The following is a 21,312-nucleotide window of genomic DNA, read 5'->3' as shown; positions in this document are numbered from 1 at the left end:
GAGCATGGCTCGGTTTTTCCAGCCCAGCCTCGCCGCCCTTCAGTCTCGCTCCAAACTCCAGCCTAATAATCCCTGCGGTCTGTTGTGTGCAGAATTCAGATATTTCCAAAAAAATTTTTTGCTTTTTAACCCGAACAGTTTATCAACAAAATGCTTTTACGCCCTCCTTGCTCACCGCCGTACGATGTCCCCGTTTAGACGCGGGCTGCTCTCGCTTCCGAAGGAACCCAGCATTCGCAGACCTTGCGTAACTCTGCTGTATTGGTAAGTCTACGGCCGGCCCCGCTGAGACGCCTCACGTAAGCTCTAACTGGCTCTAAACCGTAGATATACCAAAGTCTAGACGTATATACTACTTCGTCCTGACTTTACTTCGCTTCTTCGTTATATTTAACGCTACCTCCGCCCTAAACCCGATCGCTAACTTTCCGCGGTAACTCCCAATGCAAAAGAGAGAGAGAGAAAAAAAAGTCGCGATAATAAAGGAGCAGCGCCTTAAAAAATAATAATTCGGAAATCGAGGTTGTTTGCTCCCTCTATACTTTTCTTGTTTCTATAGTCTCCCTTTAGTTTCGTTCAGGACGCTCGCCTTCTCTTCCCGCTGAAACCGGCTGCTCTCCGGCCCTACGGAAGGGCGGAAGGGCCAGAAGGGTCGAGGTAGCGTTCCGTAGTGTTCTTCCACGGCTTGGAGGTGCGGGAAGAATCCGCCGTCACATCCCCACAGGAGCCTCTCGTAGGCTTTTTTTTTTTTGCCTGTACTGACGTCCTGGTTCTTCTTCCATCATCTTTCTTTGCTGCTCAGGTCGTTTCTATTATTTGGAGGGGAGAAGCTGTGTTTTGAGCAAGCGTTTGCCCATCATTCTCACCCAGCCCCATGAATGGTTAGGGCTATTGAAAGGCTCGTAAAGGTAAAGGGACCCCTGACCATTAGGTCCCGTCGTGGCCGACTCTGGGGTTGCGGTGCTCATCTTGCTTTATTGGCCGAGGGAGCTGGCGTACAGTCATGTGGCCAGCATGACTAAGCCGCTTCTGGCGAACCAGAGCAGTGCATGGAAACGCCGTTTACCTTCCCGCCGGAGTGGTACCTATTTATCTACTTGCACTTTGATGTGCTTTCGAACTGCTAGGTTGGCAGGAGCTGGGACCGAGCAACGGGAGCTCCCTCCGTTGCGGGGATTCGAACCGCCAACCTTCTGATCGGCAAGCCTTAGGCTCTGTGGTTTAACCCACAGCGCCTAGTCGTCCAATTTGTGGTGATTTCAGAGTCTTGACCATTAAAAGTAGCCTCAGTAAGTTGACAAGGGCATTGTGGCTTCTTAGGGCCGGCCCCACCCTGAGGTGGGGGAAGCACCTCGGGCAGCAGAATCCATGGGGGCAGCAGATCCTGATGTAGATTACAGAATCATAGAGTTGGAAGGGAAACTCAGACAAATGGGTTGGGTGTTGTTGTTGTGGGTTTTGTTTTTATCTTGTCCAACCCCCCTGCAATGCAGGAATCTTTTTTGTCCAGTTGCCCAATATGGGGCTTAAACTCGCAAGCCTGAGATTGAGTCTCAAGCTGTAAAAAGGTAAAGGGACCCCTGACCATTAGCTCCAGTCGTGACCGATTCTGCGGTTGCAGCGTTCATCTCACTTTATTGGCCAGGGGAGCCGGCGTACAGCTTCCGGGTCATATGGCCAGCATGACTAAGCCGCTTCTGGCGAACCAGAGCAGCACACGGAAATGCCGTTTACCTTCCCGCCAGAGCGGTACCTATTTATCTACTTGCACTTTGACGTGCTTTCAAACTGCTAGGTTGGCAGGAGCAGGGACCGAGCAACGGGAGCTCACCCCGTCGTGGGGATTCGAACCGCCAACCTTCTGATCGGCAAGCCTTAGGCTCTGTGGTTTAACCCACAGCGCCTAGTCATCCAATTTGTGGTGATTTCAGAGTCTTGACCATTAAAAGTAGCCTCAGTAAGTTGACAAGGGCATTGTGGCTTCTTAGGGCCGGCCCCACCCTGAGGTGGGGGAAGCACCTCGGGCAGCAGAATCCATGGGGGCAGCAGATCCTGATGTAGATTACAGAATCATAGAGTTGGAAGGGAAACTCAGACAAATGGGTTGGGTGTTGTTGTTGTCGTTGTCGTTGTCGTCTTGTCCAACTCCCCTGCAATGCAGGAATCTTTTTTGTCCAATTGCCGAACGTGGGACTCAAACTCACAAGCCTGAGATTGAGTCTCAAGCTCTACTGACTGATTTATCCCAGGAACCCTTTTTATCCCCCATCCCTTTGTTCCTGGAGTGGATTTTCACTCGCAGCTTCTTCTCTGGCAAGGAGAGGGGGCACTATTTTGTGGTTCGCCTCAGTTGCCAAAATTGTCCTGGGCTGGCCCTGTGTTGCGAACCAATGCTATTTTGGCATGAGCTTTCAAGGAGAGGAGCCCCTCATCAGAATAAAAAGAGTGTGTGGTGCTTGAATTGAGCTGTAGTATGTGAAGGCTTATGTGCAAAAAAAGTATTAGTTTTAAAAAGTATTTTGTTTTTGCTGAAACTGACCAACGTAGTAGGCCCTCTGAAATTTCAGCCATTGAGACTCCAATTCGTTGAAACATGCAACTCTGTTGAATCAGGATGTCAGATTGTCAGTTCTGTTAGCCAGTTTTGGTATTTTTTGGTGAGGGACAACTTCAAATGTGTATGCAAATAGTTAAAAGAAAAAAAAGCTTTGTGGTGAGGCCTCATTGGGGCAAAATCCCTTCTGAATATAGCCTGGCTTATTTTAACACTGCTATGAAGCTGTAAAATATGTTTTAAGTGTTTTATAGAGCTTGAAGTTACTGAAGCTATTGATCAAAGGGGATTTAAAAAAACAACAATTGTTTGCAATTAATAGGGTAATGTTGCAAGCTTAGTAAGATTAAAAGAGTTTGCTTTTTTCTCAGTTGTCTCATGTTTTTTGTTTTGCAGATGTGGCCCGATAACTTTTATGTGAGTAGTCAGTCCAGAGAAATCCTTCAATGTCCACTAAGAAATCCAGTTGATTTGTTTCACTCTGAGACTATTGTGAAAATATGTGCTCCTATGGTTAGATATTCAAAGTAAGTGCCATTTTCAAATTGCTTCCTATTCACATATTTTCGTGGGCTGTAATAAACAATTCTGTCCAAGAAAATTGTACTTAAATTAGCTTAGCTGTGAGTACACACGTAACTTTATTGCAGTCCGTAGTCCCAAAGTACACAGTACAGCAATGGAATATAGCAACAGTTATTGAGGTATAAGAGTTGTCTTGCTAGCCAGCAGAGGAGCTTTAGCTTTCACTTAGCTGTGAGTACTTCGTTCTGTTTGTTAATCACATTTTAATCAAGGCTTTGAGCCAATGGGTCTACTTTGATGTGAATGCTACAGACTACAGCAACTAATTCAAGTAGGTGAGCAGTGACAGCAGCAGCAATGGGTTGCTAGAGTGGCTGAAGCAACTGTCAAAATTGATAATTTCTAAACATTGCTGGAGGCTTCTGTACACATGGAGGCCGATTCACAGTCTCCTCTAGAACTTTATCGACAAAGAAATATGTGTTAAGTATTTTGCAGTTGCCTGCAGGATATTTCCAATTTTGACAGTTTGGTAGGAATGTACTTTTTAATCAGAACTGTGCTGCACTGATGAAACCCATCTAATCTCTCTTTCCTTCAATATGGCAGCAGCTAATGCAGGAAAGACAGCTGAACTTGGTTACCAGCATGATGTCAAATAGTTGCCTCCCTTTCTTAGAAGTACCTTGGTACTCGAACGGCTTGGCTCCCAAACAAATCGGCTCCCAAATGTCGCAAACCCGGAAGTAAGTGTTCCGGTTTGCAAATGCTTTTCGGAAGCCAATGCTCCTGCAGCCAATCAGAAGCCGTGCCTTGTTTTTGAACTGTTTTGGGAGTCAAACGGACTCTCAGAATGGATTAAGTTCGAGAACCAAGGTGTGACTGTGCAGCTTCTGTTATGACAGTTGCTAACCTGGAGGGACTACAGTGGTACCTTGGGTTACAGACACCTCGGGTTACAGACTCCGCTAACCCGGAAGTAGTACCTCAGGTTGAGAACTTTACGTCAATATGAGAATGGAGATCACGTGGCGGCAGCCCCCATTAGCTAAAGTGGTACCTCAGGTTAAAAACAGTTTCAGGTTAAGAACAGACCTCTGGAACGAATTAAGTTCTTAACCCGAGGTACCACTGTATAGTTTTTGGCTGGAGCTGAGTCCAGGCATGATGGATGGGTGCCTAGCTCTTAGATCCTTTTGTGCTATCAGTTCAGCTGGCTGGGCTGGAAGGTACTCAGAACACTTGCCCAGGAATAGCCTAATGAAATTTTTATATTTTTGAGATATCGCATAAAATAAATGTTCCAGTTGTCACACAATGAAACATAATGTGCCTCAGCCTGTTGAATCATTTGAACATATAAACACAACTGCTAACTCCACAATACTATTCGGGGTCAAGATCGACCGGGGGGGTCCGGCACACTTCCCTCTGCGCAGCTCTGGTCTTCCCCCCGGGACCTTTGACTCAGCAGAGCATAAAACACAGCGGAAGTAGAAGCTTGAACGTTCTGTCGTGTGGTAGCAATAACTCAGGCTGACACGCAGCAGTGTCCTTATCTTAAAGTCTTTATTGCTGTACAAATCAACACATCGTAAATCTTCCCGGTGAGACGCAACTCATGTTGCTCCTTTCTCCATGGAGCATAACACGCAGACTGAAAAACACACAGAGAAATCCACGCCCCTTCCGTGTTCTCTGCCCGCCCTCAGAATGTGAGGCGTCATCACTCAGAACTCTTAACCCTGTAAGTTCTGAGCCCCCTCAACACCCCCTCTCGAATCACGTTCTGAGAGGACTTCTGAGTGTTCAACACCTTCCCCATTGCCTTCCGCCCCTTCCTGGCATCGTTGTTAGGCACCTGTTGAACCTCACAAATCTCAGGTTCGCACTGTGCGAAACCAACCCACGCATTTGTGACCTGAAACCTCTCAGGTGGAATTCCCTTTGTAGCCCTTGAAGACCGCCTGGGCACAAACTGGGGTTCTTCTCCTGACCCACTGGGGCCAGCATGTGCGTCTTCCTCATCAGAAGACTCCCCCTCTGACTTGACACGTCTGTGAGCTTTCTCCATTATGCGCACAGGAGATGAGGGCTCACTCTTGGACACTCCCTTAACAACCTGTGGAGACACCCTACTCTGTTCAGGGACCTGGTCTCCACCAGCAGGTTCAGGCTCTGGCTCTCTTTCCTCCTCAGAGTCGGACAGACAATCTGAGTGAACGTCAGAGCGCACTTTGCGCCTAGCCCAGCCATCCTGCTCAAAGAACTCAGCCTGTTTACTGACCAGAAGCTTGGTCTGATCACCTTCTGGGTATGCGAATCTCCACCCCTTGGTCGCGGGTTCGTACCCACAGAAGATCATTTCCTGGTACTTTGGACCACCTTCTTGCTGCAACCACTTTGGTACAGGCACCATGGCCCTGCAACCAAAAGTGCGAAAGAAATGCACAAGCGGCTTCTGTCGATGAAGCAGGAAATACGGGGTGTCACCTACCACTGAATTGTAGCACCTGTTCATCGTGAAATTGGCCGTTTTTACCGCCTCCCCCCAAAAACTGTGAGGCAAACCAGAGTCATCCAGTAGGATTTCGGATGCTCGAACCAGGGCTTTACTCCTCAGCTCTGCCACGCCACTCTCCTGAGGAGAAGTCACCTTGTGACGTATCCCCCTCTGGCGAAAGAAACCCTTTAGAGCAGACCCAGTGACCTCAGAACCACGGTCAAACTGGAAACCTTGCACCTTGGTGGAGAACCTCTGTTCCACCTCTGCAACCCAATCTTTGATCAGTTGCGCTGCTTCCTCCTTCGTTCTCAGCGTGAACGCCCATGCGTTCCTTGTAAAATCATCGGTCAGCACCATCAGCCACTTGGCCTTGCCCAGACTTGGCTGTGGCATACTTAAAAGGTCTGCATGCACAAGCTCAAAAGGCTTTGTGGTGACCCTCTCCACCCTGGGATGGCTAAATCCCTTGTTTCTGGCTTTCCTGCAAGCCTTGCACTTCAAAGGTTTACCACATTCTTTTACCTTGCAACCTTTGGTGCACTCTGATAACATCTGGACGTCCTCACAGGACCCATGTGACATCCTCTTGTGCCACACGCAAGCACACGACACATGAGTGTGGTCAGTGGCTTTCCCCTCACCCTCGAGAGGTGATTCCAGAACAAAGAGGTTGTTCTGATTTTTTCCAACACGTACCAGTTGCTCTCCACCTCTGGAAATTGTACAAACACCTTTTTCGAAACTCACAGAATATCCCTCCTGTAAAAGAGAAGGTACAGACAGCAAGCAATGCTTTATCTCAGGGAGAACATAAACCTTCAATTCAGCCTGTAAAAAAGAGACAAACAAGTTAGAAATATGGGTTACACGGCCCTGTGCACCTGTAGCAAATCTAACAGTTTTCTCAGTTGAAACAGCTTTGCAGTTCCACATTTGTCCATCAGGTGGCGCTGTTACCAAATGGGCATTCGCAGCTGAGTCAACAACCCAACGTAGGACCCTCCCCCCACCGGAGTTGTCCTTCTTTGTTGCCTTAGCAACTGACTTCCTGCTCCTCCTGACCTTGGAGCTCTCGCTGCAGGTGGTGTTGTCCAAAACCGCCATCGCCGCAGACAGTTTAAAAACGCTCTCCTCCCCTTCCGGCCGACCCTGGGACTTTCCACGCTGGCCTCTTCTCCCGGGCTGGTTCCCATGGGAAACGACCTTGGGCGCATCCTGCCTTGGCTCTCTCGCTCTCTGTGGGCAATTGCGACGCAGGTGTCCAGCCGAGGCACAAACAAAACATCGCCTAGTGCCTTTGGTCTTCTCTGCCCTCCCAACCTCTCCAGCAGCAATCCTCCTTGAGGCTTTTCTGCCGTTGGGAAAATGGCCTTTGGCTTCTGCTGTGGTTTCTCTGCAAACCCCTCTCAGCTCCTGCCAAACAGCCTGGGCACTCTCAAGACTCTTGGACTGGCCTTCCTGGCCTGCATCCCCAAACTTGGATGCACAGCCTCCAGAGGAACAGCTTGCCTCTGCTTTCCTCTTCCCAGCTTCCAGCAGCTTTCCAGCACGCAGCTGCCTGTCTCTCTGGCGTGTCAAAGCATCGCAGCAGCTTTTAGACACGGCTCCAGCCCACTTTGGACTTCCAGGGCGTCCCCCAGCTTCTGTGCAGCTCTTGGCCCCTGCTGGGCGTCCCTCAGGCTGGCGTCTAGCCCCCTCTGGTGTGGCTCCCACTCTCATCAGTGCCTGCCGACCGACCCAGGGCTCCTTCCCGTCTGCCTCTTCAAAAGGGACTGCACGCGATTCATGGCTGTCTGCCATCTCTCCCCGGGGGCCCAGCTTACTTACAGGTACCTCCCGGTCCGGCAGATCCTTCCCAGCGGGCTCCTCCCGGCTGGCTCCAGCTACTCCTTAGCTGGCCTTTGGCTGCTGGCCTCTTTGCCTGCAGTCTCTCATTCCCAGCGTCTCATCAGCTGGCCTCCTCACACGCACGAACGTTGCTTATCTTTATTGCTGATCTCCATAACCTATTCGGGGTCAAGATCGACCGGGGGGGTCCGGCACACTTCCCTCTGCGCAGCTCTGGTCTTCCCCCCGGGACCTTTGACTCAGCAGAGCATAAAACACAGCGGAAGTAGAAGCTTGAACGTTCTGTCGTGTGGTAGCAATAACTCAGGCTGACACGCAGCAGTGTCCTTATCTTAAAGTCTTTATTGCTGTACAAATCAACACATCGTAAATCTTCCCGGTGAGACGCAACTCATGTTGCTCCTTTCTCCATGGAGCATAACACGCAGACTGAAAAACACACAGAGAAATCCACGCCCCTTCCGTGTTCTCTGCCCGCCCTCAGAATGTGAGGCGTCATCACTCAGAACTCTTAACCCTGTAAGTTCTGAGCCCCCTCAACAAATACATGGTTTGAGAATGGCATTATCTTAGCTCCCCCCCCCCCTTTGGCCACTTATGGAAGAAGAGCATTTGAAAGCCATTTTAAAAATTCATTCTCTTTATACGAGAAGTGATTCTCGTATACAGTGGTACCTCGCAAGTCGAAATTAATTCGTTCCGCGAGTTTTTTCTTCTTGCGAGTTTTTTGTCTTGCGAAGCACCGTTTCCCATAGGAATGCATTGAAAATCAATCAATGCGTTCCTATGGAAACCGCCTTCAGACCAGGTCCGGGGACAGTCTGTCCCCCGACCTCTTCTGAAGGCTGGGGGGGGGGACAAGGGCTTTTCTTCCCAACGCCAGCCTTCAGAAGAAAAGCCCTTCTCCCCACCTCCCGCCCCGCAAGCTCCGGGGACAGGAGGGCTTTGCTGCCAACCGCCAGCATTTTAAAAGCCCCCGGGACAGTGGAGACTTCTCCGCTGCCCCGGGGCGATTTTAAAATGCTGGCGGGCGGCAGCGAAGCCTTCGCTGCCGACCCCCAGCATTTTAAAAGCCCCCAGGACAGCAAAGACTTCTCCGCTGTCCCGGGGTGATTTTAAAATGCTGGCGGGCAGCAGCGAAGTCTCCGCTGTCCCAGGGGCTTTTAAAATGCTGGGGGTCAGCAGCGAAGGCTTCGCTGCCGCCCGCCAGCATTTTAAGATCGCCCCGGGACAGCAGAGAAGTCTCCGCTGTCCCGGGAAGGCAGGCGGGGGGGGAGCAAAGACTTTTGCCCCCCGCCGGCCTTCAGAAGAGGTCCAGGACCTCTTCTGAAGGCCGGCGGGGGGCGAAAGTCTTTGCTCCCGACCGCCAGCATTTTAAAAGAGGTCCCCGGAGATTTCCCTATGGGCTTTCTTCTTGTGAAGCAAGCCCATAGGGAAATTCGTCTGGCGAAGCACCTCGAAAAACGGAAAACTCTTTCTTCTTGCAAGTTTTCCGTCTTGCAAGGCATTCGTCTTGCGAGGTACCACTGTAGTGTTGTTCAGAACAAAACACCAAAATGACATACATTTTGTTTACCCAAAAAGTGTTTTCGTTAAAATTAGTACTATTTGTTTCTCAGATCTTTCCGTGTTTTTCAGATTGCCTTTCAGAACGTTAGTCCGGAAATACGACTGTGATTTATGCTACACTCCAATGATTGTTGCAGCCGATTTTGTCAGATCTGTAAAAGCTAGACACAGTGAATTTACTACAAACCAAGGTATTGTGTTTGCATTTCTTCAGATTTCATTAGATAAAATGCAAGGGCCACTTTGGGCCCTTTTTTGATCCTCCTTTCGCTAAGGGTTTGTATAAAGTCCTACGAAATTACTTTTATTTAAGCTAAAGTCCTGTATACAATGAGTACTAAGACTTATAGTTCTGAGTAAACATGCATAGGATTGCAGCATCACCAGAACAGCTGGATTCCCACCTTAGTTCCGTCAAACTCCAGACATAACTATGTTTTGGAGATCACAAATTCTAGCTGCCGTGCAATAATTGATAAAACACATTTTACTACCACACACATGGTGCTCCAGCCCATGGCATGCTGTTCCTCTCTGTACCCTACATATGTCTGCATTTTTGTGAGGCTTGACTGCTTGAGTAAGGACATGGAATTATAGATGGTTGTTCTGGCATAGCAGGGAACTTTTGTGGATAATGTCCCCAGCTTCCCCCTCCCCACTTTCTTCACTTATTTATTATTATTAGCAACATTATTATTATTCAATTTATTATTTACCTGCAGGGTCTATGTATTGATGTAGTATAACAGCTAACAGTACAGTCCTATGCATGTCTACTCAGAAGTAAGTCTCATTAAATGAGTTGGGACTTATTCCCAGGGAAATGTGCAGGGAACCTTTGGCTCTCCAGATGTACAACTCCTACCATTCCTGGCCATTGGCCATCCTTGTGGGGGCGGATGAGAGCTGTAGTTCAACAACATCTGGACGGCCAGAGGTTCTCCACACCTGGTGCATAGGGTGGTAGCCTAAGAGACTGTGCCTGAAATCCGGCCATTCCTGAATCGAATCTCGCACAAAATCAGTAAGCGACGTTAAGCAAGCCTCCGTCTTGCACCCTCAGCCATCCATCTGCAGCATCCTATTTTGAAACGTTATCAAGACTTCATGATTTACATCCTAAGATAATTGAAATAAATTTGTGGAAGGAAAGTTTTCCATTTTCTCCCCCTCTTACAGCCACCTGCACCCCCTGAACACGTTCCCAGAGGGTCGTCCTGACCAATGTAGCATTTGGGGGGTGGGCCCCATTCCTGCAGAAGGGACGAATTGCCCAATTTTTACCCGAACCCTGCCCACTTTTGAGTGATTTCTCCCTCTCTCAGCAGATCCCCATCCCATATTGTTCAAGACCGTCTCTGACCTTTTGGTGGCTGGCAGAGCTGGGGTGTGTGAGAAAAGTTTTCCTCCCATGAATATCCTTAAATTAACCCTTGAATCTTAGAATCAGACCCAATACATTGTTTGCGTATACATGGTGTATTTTTTCATGATTATGAAATGTCATTTTATCAGGTGATCGCCCTCTGATTGTTCAGTTTGCCGCTAAAGATGCACATGTTCTAGCCGATGCTGCTTGTATCATCAGTCCTTTTGCCGATGGCGTAGATGTAAATTGTGGCTGTCCACAGAGGTAAAATTTTAAGAAACTCAGTGAGCAATAAGTAAAGTGCACATTGTAACTTTTTTTTATTTCAAGTATTTATATCCTGCATTTCTGGACGTAAACAATTAAAGTATAAAACACAAGAAAAAACATCTCATTGCTATTACAAAATGTTAAAAGAGCAGTCCAAAAACAATATACAGCCTAGCATCATTTGCATAAAATGGATTAAAATGCAGATTTGAACAATAAAGGTACAGTTTAAAGCAGTAGAGCTGCAAAAATAGAGCTACCACTGAACAGACCTGCCAGCCTAATAGATCTTAATTGTGCACCTACAAGCAGGGTCTCTGTGGCCAACAGGTTTGCATAGGTGCAGGCAAGCCTCTGAATAATCTGTCTTCAAATTATATAACTTCTTATGAATTCACAATTAACGTAATTGGCTGATAATGATTTAACTTCAGGAAGAGCATTTCTGTGTCAATGTTTGACTGAAACCAACCATTAAATAGAGTCTAACTATAAACTTATGAGGGGACGTGGGTGGCGCTGTGGGTTAAACCACAGAGCCTAGGGCTTGCCGATCAGAAGGTCGGCGGTTCGAATCCCCGCGACGGGGTGAGCTCCCGTTGCTTGGTCCCTGCTCCTGCCAACCTAGCAGTTCGAAAGCACGTCAGAGTGCAAGTAGATAAATAGGGAAATTACCTTCCAGCGGGAAGGTAAACGGCGTTTCCGTGCACTGCTCTGGTTCGCCAGAAGCGGCTTAGTCATGCTGGTCATATGATCCGGAAGTTGTACGCCGGCTCCCTCGGCCAATAAAGTGAGATGAGCACCGCAACCCTAGAGTCGGCCACGACTGGACCTAATGGTCAGGGGTCCCTTTACCTTTTATAAACTTATGAGGTTGTATCCAACATGCCACTCAGCTTGACAGTAAGGTTCCCTACCAGCAAAGCAGGTAGGGAAGCAATTTTTGGTGATTCCCCCCCATAATATCCCTAACCCCTAAATCTGCTCCAGATGGTTGAAGGTCACTTCTGAGCTGATAGGTGAAGCTGTAAAGGGGAATCACTGGAGATAGCTTTGCTGCCCATCCTGTAACAGAAGCCTTACTGTAAGCCAAGCAACACTGTTAGATATAACTACTGAATATGTGCAGAATCCTGCCTGCTTTCCATGGGTGTTTGCAGACTGGATTTTTTCCCAGAGAAGGCAAAGTCAAATACTTCCGATAAATAAACATAGCATGGTAACTAGTGTTAGAGACCATTTCTGAAGCTCTACTGACTGACATGAGGTCTGGGTAGATTTGACCTCTGAGAAACTTGTATTTCTCGGTGGGTAGATAAGCAGCCCATTTATAGCTGGACCTGGTGTGTAGATAATGTTTTTCAGGCAATGCTGGAATCTTCAGGTCTTTCTCTGTCTCTGTTCAACTCCTCCAGCCTTCAAGGTTTGGTTGCATCAGAATCTCAAAAGATATCTTACTAAATATACAGAATATGGCGAGTGCTTTGTATTAATATAGGGTTTAAACTAGTGTTGCCATATTTCAAAAAGTAAAAACCAGGACAAGTGAAAAGGTGTTGAGCTTTGAGGTTTTTTTAGGAGGACCTCAGAATTGTTGAGCTCCAAGAAATAATAAAAATTGTTGAGCTTGTTTTAGGAAACCTCCAAAATCGCTGAGCTTTTTTAAGGGAAACCCAAAATTTGTTAAACGAACCACAAAGTTGTTGAGCTTTCTTTTACAAAAGCACCAAAAAACAACAATTTTTCAATTGACTTGTCTAAGATCCAGGACAAAGCACTGCCTTTTGGAAATTCCCCCGGACGTCAATTCTGCCTCTGAAATCCCAGTAATGTCCAAGAGTATCCAGACGTATGGCAGCCCCAGTTTAATCCTTCTATAATAAAGGAAACTTGTCAGAAAATTAGTCTGAATTTCCTGAAACCCTCATGTCATTATTTTGCTTCCTTACAAGAATGATAAAAGGGAAAAATTAAGCCATCTATTCTAATACGCAAACATTATTTTGTTATTTCAATTCAAGGTGGGCTATGGCAGAAGGTTTTGGTGCTTGCTTAATAAACAAACCAGAACTGGTGCAAGAGATGGTGAGGCTGGTAAGAAATCAAGTGGAAAACCCCATGTTTTCAGTATCTATTAAGATAAGGTAAGTTTTGATACTACCTACATAAAAAATACACTAAAGGTGTAATTAACCAAGTGTAGAGGACGTTCATTACTTGTCACTCAGCCAAACCTGCCTTACAGGACTTTTGTGAGGATAAAATGAAAAGGGGGGGGGGTTATTTCATTAATTTATTAATTACCTTTCACATAAGTCTCAAGGCACTCTAAAACCAAACAATAACAACTAAAATAGGTTAACAACATTTAATTAATGAGTTGAAATATAATTCTTAAATTTTTGAACATTCCCCATTTTTTCCTTGGTTCTTAACTCTGTGCCATTTTTTCATGCCATTCAGATAATACATGCTGAATTTTGATGTTTTTGTTACTTGTAATGCTAGGATTCATGATGACCTAAAGAGAACTGTAGACCTGTGTCAAAAAGCGGAAGCAGCCGGAGTATCCTGGATTACAGTCCATGGGAGAAATGTAGAAGAAAGACACCAGCCAGTACACTATGATGCAATTAAAATAATTAAACAAAGTATGTCTATACCGGTTATAGCTAATGGTGACATTAAATCTTTAAAAGATGTGAAGGACGTTCATCAAAAAACAGGAACAGATGGTAAGAACAACTTGTGGCTCATTTGGGCTCTGCCCTCTCAATAAATGGGAAATATATGTGTACATTTTATCACTTGCATTAAACTTGAATTGTTTGCAAGAAATGAGTTATGATGGAAGGTAGTTTTAATGGATTGGTTCACTTAGTATCTATTAAGCAATGTTTCTAAAGCTACAGTCCTACGCCCACTTACCTGGGAGGAAGTCCCATTGAAAACTGCGGAATTTACTTGCAAGTAAACAGGTGTAGGATGGCACTGTTAAACTACAATTCTGAGCAGAGTTACTGAGGAGTAAACGCCATTGAACTTGGGAGCAGTTACTTGGGAGTAAACATGCATAAGATTTCACTGTAAGACAAGTGTTTTCTGCTGCTCCAGAGAAGCGGACATGGAGCAATGGATCCAAACTACAAGAAAGAAGATTCCACCTAAACATTAGGAAGAACTTCCTGACAGTAAGAGCTGTTCGATAGTGGAATTTGCTGCCAAGGAGTGTGGTGGAGTCTCCTTCTTTGGAGGTCTTTAAGCAGAGGCTTGACAACCATATGTCAGGAGTGCTCTGATGGTGTTTCCTGCGTGGCAGGGGGTTGGACTCGATGGCCCTTGTGGTCTATTCCAACTCTATGATTCTAAGTAAATGTGCAAATACAAAAAAGTGTAGCATACAGGGAGGTCAAAAAGTAAATCTGTGAACTAGAACAGAGTGACTAAACATAAAATATGCATATATCAACTGTAGCAGATGGAAAGGTTATCTGGCAGCCATGCGGGAAAGTGATCTTGCAACAGAGATTATCACTTTATTTTTCACTGCGAAAGAACTGAGGTCAAAATTAACTTTAGGTCAGAGTTATAAGTATGTTAATAAGTGCGGTTGTAATTGAAAGCAAAAAAAATCTGTGTTCGCAGTATTTCTAAATTGGACCGATGTGGGGCTGAAATATATTTAGATGACCTAGGACTTAATTTGGCACTGTACAGAGTTAGTACATGCTGGAGACTCAAAGTGCCTTACAAAAATTTCCACTGTGTTGCAATACAGTCTTATGCATGTTTACTTAGAAGTAACTCCCACTGTTTTCAATAGAAATTGCTCACAGGTAAGTGTTCAAAGGGAGTGCAGTTGTAATATCCGAAGAGGCAGTCCTTTTTACTACTTCATCTCCCAAATTACATTCTCTCTTCCCATTTCCAGTCTGTTCCATCTTTCCTTTGTTCTTTCTTTCTTTCTTTCTTTTCTTTCTCTCCCTCCCTCCCATTTAGATGTATAACCAAAGCCTTTGGTTAAGCCCTGCTGACAAAAATGCCACTGTCATATTATTAGATTTGCAACTTCTAAGGGTATCTGATTTAACTAAACTCCCATGGTAATGTGTCCAACACAAGGCCTTAAAACAAATAAGAGAAATCATGTGCAGTTTTATTTTATTGTTTGTATTCCTTTCCCTGCTAGGTATCATGGTTGCTAGGGGGCTTTTAGCCAATCCTGCCATGTTTGCAGGATATGAAGAAACGCCTCTGCGGTGCCTGCAAGACTGGGTCGATATTGCTCTTGAACATGGAACTCCTTTTGCATGCTTTCACCACCATTTAATGTACATGCTGGAAAGGATTACTTCAAAGCAAGAAAAGAAAGTTTTCAATGTTTTATCAAGTACATCGGCTGTTTTAGACTACCTTAGAAATAACTACGGTGTGCACTAACTTTAAAATATAAAGACTTCGATTTCATTGTTCTACAATGGGACGTTAAACTCAGAATATTTTATTTTCTATATGAAAAATGTTTTTGTCTCTGAATTGTTCTTACCGGAGTCCCTCAGATGAATGTATTTACAATGTTTTAACATGTTCTTAATAATAAAGCTGTACAAATGTCACATAGGACACAGCCGTGCCTGAAATTATTAAGGTCCATGCAATATCACTTCATGTCGACATTCGTTTCAATAGGGTGTACTTGAGACCTGATAGCCAGTTTATTATTACCAATAATAAAACCATTATTATTATTGAATAGGACACCCCTATTTTCACCGGAGAAATGTTGGGAGTGTATGCTAGCCATCTATTTATTTTTATTATTGCTTGTTAGCCGCCCTGAGCCCAACATTTGAGACTACAACTCCCATCATCCCGCTTGTTGGATTTCAGGAAGCTCTGTGAAAAGAATAGATAGGAATGTCGCTTAAAGGAAAAGATAAAATAAGGATTGTTAAAGTGCAACATAAATTTAAGGAATGTGAAAAGTTGTGATAAATATGGAAATTGTCAGATAGGCTGATGGAAGTCTACAAGATGTATAAGTTAAATTGGATGTTAAATTGTAATTGGAATGGTTATTGGAAATTTGAATAAAAATTAATTATTCAACTCCCATCATCCCTGACCACTGGTCCTGTTAGCTAGGGGTGATGGGAGTTGTAGTCCCAAAACATCTGGAGGGCCGAGTTTGGGGGTGCCTGTTTTAAACTGTGCCTCCCTTGCACGAAGAAAACTAGCAGGCCAGGGAGGAAGAGAGGGGGCTTCTGCCATCTCTCTGGGCCTGTTGCTTTTCTCCTGACAAGGGAGGCCCGCTCGCTTTTCCCCACGGAGCGGGAAGCCGTGTTCCCCACACGCCACACCGAGCGGGGTCCGCCTCGGTCCCCTCACACACAGCCCGCCTTCCCCGCCGGCTTCGGGCCTCCTCTCGAGCGAAAGCGCCGCCGGGGCTTCGAGCGTCGGCGAGGCCTCCCATTCGCCGCCCGGCCCGCGCTCCCCGCCTTCTCCCCAGCCGCCTGTTGGGGCTCCGCCGCTCGGCCCGCCCGGCCTCCTGCAGCCGCGGCTCCCTTTCCCCTCCCTTCGCACCGCAGCTTCCGCCGCCGTCGACGACTCGCGTGTGGCGGCCCTGAAAAAGCTCGCGGAGCTGCGGGTCGAGGCCGCAGGACCCCGGAGGACGCCTCTCTCCCTTCGGGTGATGAAGGCAGGAGGGAAAAGGCCGCAGCAGCAGCAGCAGCGCCTCTTTGGAAAGCGGGGTAAAAGAGAGGAAAGTTAACCCGGGGTCGGTCTTTCCCCCCCGTCCCCACAAGGGCTGCAGAGGCTTCCCCTCAGAATTGGTCGCTGAGGGGAACTTTGAAGCGTGAAAGGGCCATTAGTATTGTGTACCCCGGGGTGGGGAAGGGGCGTGTTGTACCCCGGGGTGCGTGTGAGGAGAACGAAATCTCTTCCCGACACGTATCTGTGGCAGTTACGGCGTGACAGAATCGGGTTCATCCCTTGTACTCCGGCCGACAAACTCGGGGGCGGCAATGGGGTCGTTTGAACGCGGACTGCAGGGCTTCCCCATATCCCATAGATCGCTCTCTTTGGGGAGAGGGGGCCGGGTCCCTATTTTATTTTATTTTATTATTTTATTTATTATTATTATTATTATTATTATTATTATTATTATTATTATTATTATTTTATTTTGCCCAGTGTTGAACTGTCACGCTGGAAGCCCTTGTTTGTGTTGGGGGGGTCACATTAATCAGAAGCTCTTTCAGCCTGCCTTGTCTGTTTTGAAACCATGGTGATCTCTAACCGGGGCTTTTCCATCTCTGCAGATCCCTCACAGATAAGATGACTTTTCAGTGGACAGCTGTTGCAGCCTTTCTCTATGCCGAAATAGCAATATTACTCTTGCTCTGCCTCCCGATTATTTCTCCTCTGAGGTAAGGATATTGCCGCAGGGGAAATGACCGCCGCTTCATCAGAAAATAAGTGGAAATGGAAAGAGAAAGTACAGATCGGATTGCAACATTGGCAGCAGGGTTTAGGACTGCCTTTTGCAAATTATTTTGTGCCATAAGCCCACAGGTTCCATTCTTCGGTATTTATAAGAGCGTTTAAAAAGCTGACTTGATACTTATGTTGTTTGCTCCAGGGGCCAATATGTATTCACAGGTTGGGCCCCCTCTTTCAGCTTTGTGTAACAGACAAAATAGCTGTGCTGAATCTCCCCAAAGCAATAAATAAAATAAGCTGAATTACTTCCAGTGAGATGAATGCCTGCTGGTGATAAGACAATCAAAATGGCAACTTTAAAAACTCTTATTTATTGTTTGTATGTATTACCTTTGTTAAATCCCCCCCCCTATTTTTTTTGGTGTGTGGTTTTTTGCTTATTTGTTTATTTTTTTATTCTACCTCTTTAAAGTCTGATGCAGCCCCCACAATAATCTTAACAAAAGCATATAGTAGGCATTGAAAATTTTTAAGATTTACAACTCCATCTGTCACATGGTAGTAATGGTAACACCATTGTTTTGCTGATGATGCTCAGAGAAGCTTCTTAGAAGTGTGGTCCTTGATCAGAATTAATGTTGCATTGACAACAGTAATTGATAGTGGTCCATTGCCATTAGTGACGTATTAGAATCTTTGGTCATGGTAGCAGTGTTCTTCTTTGTATCACAATAATTAGAATACAAATACCTTGCTGTTTGCTTGTATATATTTTCTGAAGAGAACCTATATAATAGTAACATAATAACATTATTTTTTAAATACCTCGCCCATCTGGCTGGGTTGCCCCAGCCGCTCTGGGCAGCTTACAACACATAAAAATGTAATAAAGCATCAAACATTAATAGTAACAATCTGATCCAATATAAAAGTCACAATAACTTTAAAATAAACAACTTATATCAAACAAAGCAACATTCAGCAATACATCAGAATCTAATAGTAAACAGTAAAATTAAACACAAATAAATAATAATTAAACAGTTCACAGTTATCAACCACAATAAAGAATTACCAATCTATAATCAATAAAAATAACAGCAAATCACAATGCATAAAATACCACAAAATGTACAAAACCGTGTAAAAGGATCAAATTGGGAAAGAAAGACACACAACTTTGGGCTGCCGCAAATTCTTAGCACAGGCGGAACTTTCTTAACTCTCCTTGACAAGTTGCCAGCCGACCAAACACTATAATCATCTTAGATTCCCTAAGTAAGTTACATCATCAACATTAGTAAAGGGTTGTGTATATGAAACCTAAGATAAAGCAAAAATAATTCACATGGACTTTTGACTATGCCTCATAGTCAAAAGCAGGATCAGAAGTGGCCTCATTAAGTTTAATGGGGCTTATTCCTAGGAGAAATTGCAACCTCAGATTTCTAAAGGGGTTTTCAAAACTCAGCAGCTGCTCTTTTTGCCACCAGTATCCTAAGACTTAGGAAGGAACACTGATTGGGATTTGAAGATCAGTGTTATTTATTTATATTATTAGCATTTATCAGTCGCTTTATACAAAAGAAAAGTGTCAAAGTGACTTGACAGGATAAATAAAACAAATAAAAGCAATTTTTTAAAAGCCAAGAAAAGAGCCATTACATGCATCCTAACCTAATCAGACTATCTAGAAAATGTTGGTATGTTCACAGCAGTGGTCATCAACCTTCATTCTTAACTGCTTGTTGCTGATTAAGAGACCTTTGTCCTTTTCCGGGGACTGTAGTTTCAGAGCTGCTTTTCCTGCTAGTCATCCAGAGTTAGGCAATATAAAGCCTACTTCTCAGATTCTTTCCTTTAGTATAATTTTAGCTTTATTTAAAAAATAGTTTTTACTAAAAGTGACTAGATGCAATAAAGGACAAGGGCACTGTACCTATATCAATGCCACCAGTTGAAGGTTTGATTATGCATGTTACTGTGATAGTTTTACTAACAAGATAATTGAAGGTGTGATTTAAATACACACATCAAGGGATTTTCGTCTTCAGAATAAGGCTTTAAGAGGATCTGAAAGCAGCAAATTAGTCTCATTAAACCTGGATGCTAAAGATACCTAGTATATCTCATTAGAAACAGGCAGCCTTGGCAGGTCTAGACTGTGAATTCCATAAGTTATACCTGTTACCATCATTGTAGCTGTAATGTGATGAACAAGGGGATTTTCTATCTGTCAGTTCTTGGAGATACAGGAACCTCCTCAGGGTTTGGGCCCAGTAATACTGTCTGTACTATATTGCAGAGTTTTCGTGTACTGTATACTTACAACTACAGAGAAATTGCATTTTCATTTCAAGCTGTACAGTACTATTGCGTATTGTGTGCAATTAACTTGCACAATTTCAGCCTTATGCAGTTGAAAGCTGGCCAGCTGAAATCCCACAAATTAATTACACAGAAGGCGGACATCTTAAAACGCCTTTGCACTGGGTTTTCTCAGCACGGAAAGAGCTTTTAAGCTTTCTGTCTTGCTTACCGGGTTCTGTAATGCTCTCATGAAATCCTGGACAGTCCTGCAAGATCTTGTATGAATACCCCAGAATCTCTGTGAGAGCATCCCAAAGCCTGGGAAGCAAGGCAGAGAGATTATGAGGATAATGTTTTATTAACTTTTTATACCACCCTTCATCCAACAATCACAGGGCAGTTTACAATATAAAATACATGCTACAATAACAAACAAAAACAACACCCCACACCCAGTTTAAAAGTTCTCTGTCTTGCTTGGAAGGTGAGGATGGTCATGTGGGGGCGGTTCCAAGGGGGTGGTTTAAGTATACAGTACATATTTTTGCATATTTGTGCCCCCTTAAGCATAATCCCCATGCAAGATGCCATTGTACTGTACTTTAATTTTAGAAGGTGCTGAAAAATTATTCAGTGGATTATAGTGTGCACTTTAAAAATGCTTACATAGTCGTCTTTTTACAAATGAAGCTTCTTTGAAACACTGCAATTTTGTTTTACAGATGGGAGAAGGTTTTTATGATCTCTGTGTGGAGCAGAATTAAAAACTATTGGAACAAGGGGTTCCTTACAATTATAGTTCTGTTAATTGTTTTATTTCTGGGTGAGTTGGAAATCTCTCTTGTTTGTATTAGTATTCATATGCATGTAAGTGAACCAACAAAGTTAATGTGTTTGAGGGATTATTATATTTACTGTGAGTTATCTTTGCTGTGAATAGTTTGAGAAACCAAACAAAGAAGTTAGTGTTACACTTTTTGAACCTGAGGATGTAACAAGAAGCCATGTTCTGCTAGTATGTTAGCAGATAACAAAACAGAATTCAGATTTGCTATGGGAAACCCAGTGAACACTTGTGGCAGGAAGTGATTTTGAAGTTATCAGTAGGCGGCGCTATTTCTCTTTGGACTAATGCTTGAACTAAGAGGAAAACAGTTGTGCAGTGAGGTTTCTGGGAATTTTACTGAGCTCTGTCATCACTGACTTTGTTTTTTTGGAGGAAGGGAAATAGCATTGCATTTTTAAGCTACTGCTAAATATGGAATTGAATGTGTTCCCTGATGATTACAAGTAGTTTATCTTGTAGTTTATCTTGTAGTTTGTGGTTTTTAAGTGCTATATATTAAACATCTGTTAAGAGAAGCCATTCTTTTTAAAATATAAGGAACATTACTATTTTATAAAATTGCCTAATCATAAAGCTTGCTTTGGTTATAGATTATTTCCGTGGTCATTACTTGTTAAACAGTCAAAGTCTTTGCTTTGTGCCCACAGAAAGTACAAATCTACTGCCAGAGGGATTTTCACTGCCAGTAGCCAGAACAGGGCAGCTATACTAATAAAAGTTAAAGAAGTTTTATGAGGGGAAAAAATCAAAAGCTTTTTGATGCAGAAGCATTGTGTACAAAAATTGATAAAAGAAGGCAATGGAAAACAAATGCAAGTAATTCTCTCTTTTTTACTCGTAGATGCTGTAAGAGAGGTGAGGAAATACTCAAATGTTAACTTAAGTGATAAAAGTGCACATACAAGTGCCAATGCATTGGATCACATTCAAATGAAACTTTTTCGGTCACAACGAAATCTTTATATCTCAGGATTCTCTCTATTTCTTTGGCTGTAAGTATAGTTATGTACTACTTACTATTTAGTAATTCTGTTTGTGCCTCTTGTAAGAAACTTGGTCCAAAATGGAAA

At 44.3% G+C, this 21,312-nt stretch overlaps 1 protein-coding gene across 5 annotated transcripts in view; it reads left to right on the top strand.

Annotated features, from left to right (window-relative positions):
- DUS4L (dihydrouridine synthase 4 like) overlaps positions 1-21,312 on the top strand; it is a 40,124-nt gene that overhangs the window by 1,059 nt on the left and 17,753 nt on the right. Inside the window, exons 1-9 of one of the 5 annotated variants that reach the window (XM_053406186.1) lie at positions 687-908; positions 2,951-3,081; positions 9,072-9,193; positions 10,521-10,638; positions 12,666-12,788; positions 13,153-13,392; positions 16,965-17,072; positions 20,118-20,218; positions 21,084-21,234. In XM_053406186.1, the coding sequence (XP_053262161.1) occupies positions 879-908; positions 2,951-3,081; positions 9,072-9,193; positions 10,521-10,638; positions 12,666-12,788; positions 13,153-13,392; positions 16,965-17,072; positions 20,118-20,218; positions 21,084-21,234 (1,124 nt within the window). In that variant the 5' untranslated portion in view covers positions 687-878. The other 4 variants (XM_053406185.1, XM_053406183.1, XM_053406182.1 and 1 more) reach the window with 4 other exon arrangements.

This window comes from Podarcis raffonei, chromosome 10 (assembly GCF_027172205.1).
Source record: "Podarcis raffonei isolate rPodRaf1 chromosome 10, rPodRaf1.pri, whole genome shotgun sequence".
Lineage (NCBI taxonomy): Eukaryota > Metazoa > Chordata > Lepidosauria > Squamata > Lacertidae > Podarcis > Podarcis raffonei.
Note: the sequence above shows the minus strand (reverse complement) of the source record. Positions and strands in the feature narration are given on the sequence as shown.